The sequence below is a fragment of the Misgurnus anguillicaudatus genome, chromosome 11, assembly GCF_027580225.2.
Source record: "Misgurnus anguillicaudatus chromosome 11, ASM2758022v2, whole genome shotgun sequence".
Classification (NCBI taxonomy): Eukaryota; Metazoa; Chordata; class Actinopteri; order Cypriniformes; family Cobitidae; genus Misgurnus; species Misgurnus anguillicaudatus.
This window is the reverse complement of record NC_073347.2, coordinates 37,629,827-37,637,002: the sequence shown is the minus strand read 5'-3', so window position 1 is coordinate 37,637,002 and position 7,176 is coordinate 37,629,827. Positions and strand designations below refer to the sequence as shown.

The 7,176-nt window shown below is 40.9% G+C and overlaps 1 protein-coding gene across 1 annotated transcript; it reads right to left on the bottom strand.

The window, feature by feature from the left end:
- Nucleotides 1-2,646: 2,646 nt before the first annotated feature.
- LOC129416324 (transmembrane protein 121) lies at nucleotides 2,647-6,837 on the bottom strand. The gene has a single exon (XM_055170618.2). The coding sequence runs from the start codon at nucleotides 3,898-3,900 to the stop codon at nucleotides 2,950-2,952; it is 951 nt and encodes a 316-aa protein (XP_055026593.2). The 5' UTR covers nucleotides 3,901-6,837; the 3' UTR covers nucleotides 2,647-2,949.
- Nucleotides 6,838-7,176: the final 339 nt, after the last annotated feature.

Sequence of the window (7,176 nt, the reverse complement as noted above, 5' to 3'; positions counted from 1 at the left end):
GCAAGCAAATAAGAGACACCGCCCGAGCAGAAAGAAATCGATCGCTTTAAACAATTAAAGGACGGAAGCAGACTGAGCAAACATGAGAAACTCTGCTCCTGCACTGTCTGTCCAAAGCACCTCACCAATCTTTTATGTGGTCGTGTCAGAAGCCCTGGACATTTAATTCACAAATTTACAAAAAGTGTCAATGGGACCTCTGAGACTCATTAAAAATGTGTATGCAGAACTGGGACTGTCTGTTTTAAATAGCTGGGGTGTATTCAATTTTTCACAGGTTTATTTCGCGAATAATATTTAAGGTCGCAGCCCTTGAATTGGGACAAAGCTGTGTTTAATTGGGGTCATAACATTATAACCCTGCTTTGTTTCAAACTGTATGCGCTTGGCACAGCAATGCGAGGTTAATCCCACAAAAGCGGTGCTAACCTCGCTTCAGAGCAGGTTTTTTTACCCTGGGTTAATTTCAGGGATAACCCTGCTTCTAAATTACAAATGTGAAACGATCCTTAACCCGGGATTTAGAACAAAGGTAACCCAGAGAGAATTTTTAACAAACTATTTGATATTGATGAATGCTGTTGGTTTGAAGAATTCTCCCAGCATGCACTGCAGTGTAAATAAATCATACAGACACTGCTATCTTTCTTTCTGCGATTGCTGTTGTGTGTTTGTTGTGTTAAGAGCTCATGGGTTTAATATCACTGTTAAAAAGGTTTCTCTCATTTGTAAGTAGCTTTGCATACGAGCATCTGCTCTTATTAATAAATGTAAGATCTTTGAAAGACCGAACTGACTTATGGATGATTTTGGAACAGTTAAGCAATTGTGAAAAGCACTATATAAAAAATTGAATTGAATGAAATTAAATTTCTCATCTTTTTCAAATGAGACCTTTTTATTTCCTTGACAATATCAGCTGAAGAAGAGATGAAGTGAAAGATCAATTCAAATTGGCTAACCAAGTAATATTACTGCCCATGTTATTGAAGGAAACCTTTCTTCTTATTTTAATAGTTGAAATTATGGTTTAAAAAAGCTTCTTTTCAACAAGATGGACTTGATGGGCTTTGTTTTAAGTACACAGTCCCATCTTACATGGCTGCAGCAAATGGATTTATTAAATATCATGTTTTGCATGAAAATATGATTTCAGAGTAAAAGTGGCTGGTAGGTTTTTTCTTTACTGTTTATATTGACGTGTGCCAGTTGGGCCATGCCAATGAGTTTGCGTTTTTTTAAAGCTCCATCCAGAACCTCGGATGTGATCATCATGTTAATAAATCACCAGGAGAACTGTAGGCATTTTTTGTCTTCATTTATCAGACTCCAAACTAACGGGAGCAGACAAGTGTTAAAACAGCACTTTTGGATAAATGGGGTTGACTGCATTAGCAGTTAGATAAGGCTGATTAGAAATTAGAATGAGAAATCATTGGCCATTTTCCCTTTGTAACACTGTTTAATTAAAAGTTTCATTAAGAGATGAAAGTCACTCGATCTTCTGTTGTGAAAGAATCACTACACACCTGTGTGAAACAAACACACAACACAGGCAAACTTAATAGAGCAATGTTTATCAAAGGGTCCCATACTGTAGTAAGCAATCTTTTCCCCTTTCAGGACGCCTCTCTCTCAATGAATATTGGTGGCAGATCTCAGTTTGGACTTGACTTTAACAATTATTTGTAATGAAAACCACAATTCATCATTTCTATTAGGAAATCTATTCATTTCCTGTACAAGCCTCAGTTTGAAATTGAGTTTAACTTATTGCATTATCCTATTAGTGACACATTTGAATGCCTCCATCTACTCTGTCCTAGACTTGATTCATAATATAGCTTGAAATGGAGGACTACTTATTAAAGGTGCAATGTGGGACTTTTGACAGAAAAGCAACATAATATACGTAAGGAATAATTGACTACGGTCGGTTGAATTATTTGAAAATAATGCACACCCAAGGTGGTAAAGCAGCTCAACACTAAAAATTATTTTCAAATAATTCAAAGGACCGGAGTCAATTATTCCTCTTATACCACGATTATCACAGACATTGCTCTGGTGGTTATTTTAAGACATTTGACAGCTCAGGTGTGTGTTTCATTGACAAATTATTAACATCCATGCAACATTTCTCAACCAAAAAGAATAAAGCATTCAACAGACCCATTATATAAATAACTATATTATCAGTGGTTTGTAAAGACCTTACATAATGAACTGTATTTTATCTCCATACACCGTGGGTCCCCCTTACATGGAAGTCTGCGTCATGTTTCTACGTTTCAGAGCGCATTTCGTTACTATGTTGTCTCAAATGTTGACATTTTTGTCCCGTGCCAGCTACCGTAGTTTCTCATTACGTTTCGAAATTTAGGTTGGTTGCAATTCGCAATCTTGCTCCTAGATGCCACTAAAAAACCCACATTACACCTTTAAATAAGAAACGAATTTGAATAACTTCATGTACTTCATTCTAAACTATATTTCAAAACTGCCATGCTTTTGTTGTTCTTTGCTTTTCTGTGTTGTCTTTGTTTCTATTTCATGTAAAGCTGCTTTGGAATGATGTACAATAATGAAAAGTGTTATATAAATCAAATTGAATTGAATTGGAAAAAAGAGGACATTTAGTGCGAGTGTGCAACAATGCTTTTCTTGTAGAAAGCGTATTAAATCTAATCATAGATACACGACTCTGAGTTTTGAGAAGCTGATGAAGGAGATGGACACATTGGGTTATCTTGATCAATCCACATATGTTGCATACTGTACCCAGTGTATTCTGTATGGAAATTTCAGACACATCATGAGACTTTTTGACCAACACTTGCATTCGCATATAAATACATGAATAAAAAAAAGCCCACCCTTCTCCTTGAGCACATTTTCACAGTAAATTCCTGTCGGTCAAAGACGGGTAAGTCCAATGCAAATTCGGCGTCACGTGCATTCGCACGCATCCACCTCGGGCAGCACACTTTGATCCCGTGGTGCAGTCTGTCGAGGTCTCTGCACAGAGCGACTCGACGGTACCGAATTCTTCCGCAGTTCTGTTCCGAACGCTTCCGGAGCGTTCCGAAGATGTCTCCTGTACTGCGCAAAGCTGCACATCTTCAGAATTATGGCTAGTACGTTTTTACCCATCAGTATGCCCGAGACACGGTTGTCTTTATAGAGAAGCATATTCCCTCCGCGAATGAAAAGGGTTACGATGTTAATGGTGACCAAACTCAGAATTGGGTAGAGCATCATCTTATGAGGGCTGATGTTAACGCCCTGCATGCTGATCTCACTCAGAGACACGCAGGGCAGCACTAACAGAAGAATATAGCAGTAGAAAAACATTAGTCCCTCCGCCCAGATAGGAAGCCCTTTCTTCTGCGGCTCCCATAGGTTGGCTTGGATGTCCAGCACGTCTAACAGATCCACCACCACCCAGAACAAGCGATTTCTAATCTCCTCCTTTTTCTTAAAAGCCTTGACGTACTCCATGCGGTCGATGGCCACCAAAATAACAAACAATGCTGGAACGCAGACGGAAAGCAGCAGAGTCAGGGCTTTTCTTGCTAAAGCGTCCAGGCTTTTCCGGTCAGCCTTGTAGTTCTGGTAGATGAAGTACACCTTAATTTCTAGAACGAAGATGTAGAGGAACCAAAGGATCATGGCGTAGCCCCTCTTTGCGCTCCTCACCTCGGCTCCTACCCACACCGCCACGTAGCGCAGGACGATGAGGAAACACAGGTCACCCACGGTCGCCATGATACAGATGCCGATCTTGCGCGGTCCTCGGTTCTGCTCGACGAGGTACGCGTCCATCAGCGCCATGCTGCCGACGATGACGATAGCGGACAGGAACGCGTGCGGCTTGTTAGCGGGAGGGGGCGGCACCATCCTGCCCCGCTGGTCCCTGATTGGTGGATCTGGGGAGGCTCTTCAATGAGCACAAGAGATCAGGCCGTTCTCCCCCCCAGCCTCGATCCCATGGCCGAGGTCCACGATTCACCAGCCGTATGCGAATAACATCGGTCTCACGACGACACGTTTGTCAAAGCCAATAGAATGAGTTGTGGTCCATATGAATCTGACGGGATGTTTCTTCATAGCTACAGGTGCAGTCGACGTGCACACACAGACACACAAGAAACAACCGGACACTTACTTTGTCAGCGGTCTGAAGTTCTCGGTGGAGACTAGATCAGGACCGTTCTCAGTTTGGCTGCTCTGTAAGAGACCCGGTTAGAGCTGTAATCCGTATGAAGGACATCAAACGCTGCACACTGTTTTCCCTTGGATTCATGAAATCCTGCAGTCAGGCATTTTGCTTCAAAACAGCAGCCAACAAAATCCTTAAATGCTTCGGTTGTTATAATGCACGGGCTGCGCGTTGAAGCGTCTGCAGTTGATGTTTTAGTTTCAGCTCCGGAGAGAAGAAAATCCTGTTTCTTTGTGCTTGAAAGTGAGAAAAGTTAAAAATGTGCTTCATGTAAAGGCTGTGCTGTTGTTGTTTGTCATCGTTGTGTGAATGCAGTTGCTGTCTGTCGTCTCTCCTCTGAGCACACACTGTCTGCTGTCAGTCTAATCCACACGCTGCCATATAACACGAGTGAATGTGTGAGGGAGCGAGCAAATTATCTTTCTCTCTCTCTCTCTCTCTCTCTCTCTCTCTCTCTCTCTCTCTTCGTCTCGTTGATTTGCTCCCCTTCCCCCTTGTGTGTGTGTGTGTGTGCGTGTGCGTGATGTTCAGCAGACCGCAGCTGGCTTTGGTGATGGGGGGCTGATATACAAACAGGCTGAATTGTGTTGTGTGTGTCATTCTATGTGTTATGTGTCGTGTGTGTTGTATACAACTGTGTGTTGTGTTGTGTTGTGTTGTGTGGGTGGGTGAAGAACACAAGCACATTAAATACATGAACACACACACTGACTTACTGTAATTGGGTTTGACTTCATTTTATTTGTATGTATTTGCCAAGAGTTTTCATGATAAATTTATAGCAGCTTTACAAAAGAACTGTGACTTCTGAATACAGGGGGTGAACAGAAAATCCTTTCATGCACACACACACACACACACACACACACACACACACACACACACACACACACACACACACACACACACAGAGATACACACGTAATTCAGACTCATTCAGCTACAGCATGCGGTTAGATACACCTGCTATTAACCAAAAGGACACAAACTACACTGAGACTATTCATGAGATATTTTATGTCTTTATTTAATCAGCTGAATAATTGTTGCAGTCAGACTCAGAGCAGTTTTAAAGACCTCAGTTATCCTGGTGAAAGATCACATTACTACTACAAAAACGAAAGAGATTAAGAAATGCACCTGATAGATTTAATTCTGCCAGTCTTTATCTTTGCCTTCGTACTTAAAAAAGGAGTGACTATAAAACTGGATCAGAGCTTCTGCTCATTGATGTATACAGTGTGATGATAATGTCCGACTGTAGCTCAGCTGGTTTTGTTACCAGGTAATGTTTTCCTCTTGTGTGTTTGTGTGTATTGGGGGCTGAGAGACACATAACTGATGATGATTGGTGTGTGAGTGTTATAGGGGGTGGGACAACCACATAACCGATGTTGATTGGCCTAATTTCCATCGTTAGCCAACCAGAAGCAGCCAGAGTTCATACACAAACACATTCACAGTCCGAGCAGTGCAGTGTTGCCAACTTGGTGACTTTGTCGCTAGATTTAGCGACTTTCTAAACCCCTTTAACGACTTGATTTACAGAAAGCGACTTTGACAAATCTAGCGATATTTTCTGGCGTTTTTGGAGACTGATGCATGTATCGCTCTCTCTTCTCAACAATCAGCGGGTGCTGCTGCTAGCCACTCACAGGCAGCCTGGTCCTCGTGCTGCAGTCCATCCGAGTCAGACAGAACGATGACAAGTACAACAAACTCAAAGGTAGCAGTCGCAAACACAAAGTATAATAAGCACTACTTTTCCATTGTTGAGGTGGAAAGCAAGAATGTTTATGTAACGTGCAACTTATGCCGACCGAGTAAGAAAGAGTCTCTCCACGTCTGTAATTCTGATCTAATAAACAACCTGATCTCACGAATTTCCGTGGCCTAGTCACAGAATTTTTTGCTCATTTTCCTTGGCATTCTCACGGATCTCGGCATATTTCTGTGGTCCTGCCACAAACTTTCTTTTCCGTGGCATTCTCACGGATTGGTTACTCAACTTTTAATCAATTGTCACCTGGCGTTGGGGTTAGAGTTGGGTTTGGGTAAGGATGTCATTTTATGTAAATCTAACCCTAAACCGAAGCGACAATGGAACGAAAATAGGACAAAACAGTTGAGTAACCAATCCGTGAGAATGCCACGGAAAAATGAACAAAAAATTATGTGACTATCCCACGGAACTTTGTGAGATCATGTTGCAAATAAAGCACCTCACATCATCACATGCTGACACTAAATTAGTGGTTTCTCTTTAGTGTCCAATTCATTCATTTAACAAATTTAATATTAGGGGCATACAAGTTATTTCAAATATTTGAACTTTTTTAAGTAATGCAATAGTTACTTTGCCTGGTAATTATTTACTTTTATAAAACGGTTAGTTCCAATCCTTGATTCTGATTGGTCAATAGGTGTGCTTTATTCACGATAAAACACTGCTATGACCGCTTCACCCAACGGTTCTATTTAATATCACTGCGCCCTTAGCAACACCCTTAGCAACACATTATAAACATATAATGAGACAAAGTCTGAGAACAGTTTGTTGTTTTTATTTGAGCTTTCATGTTGTTGTTCGCAGTCAGGGACTATTTTTTCTAGCGGAAAGAATGCTTTTATTGATTTAACTTCATGAAAGTTGCACTTAAATATTAATTTTTTTTAACTATTAATATTGCTTCGCGTCGTGCCTAACAACGCCCTTCAGCCGTTACTTATTCACGATACAGCACAGCCTCTCGTACCTTATTGCTTACTTGTAATGATGTAACACAGTTACTAACTCAGTTACTATTTTTGAGAAGTTACTATAACTAATTACTATTTCAAAGTAACGTTGCCAACACTGGCAATAGGTTTGATTTGGATGAGTTTCTCCCATATAAGGTTGTACCCAAAACGTCTTACAGAATTTAAAGTCATTAAGTACAAACATCTAGAGA

What these genes read in the sequence shown, in the direction of transcription:
- LOC129416324 (XM_055170618.2), bottom strand. Translation starts at nt 3,900, where the DNA reads ATGGTGCCGCCCCCTCCCGCTAACAAGCCGCACGCGTTCCTGTCCGCT.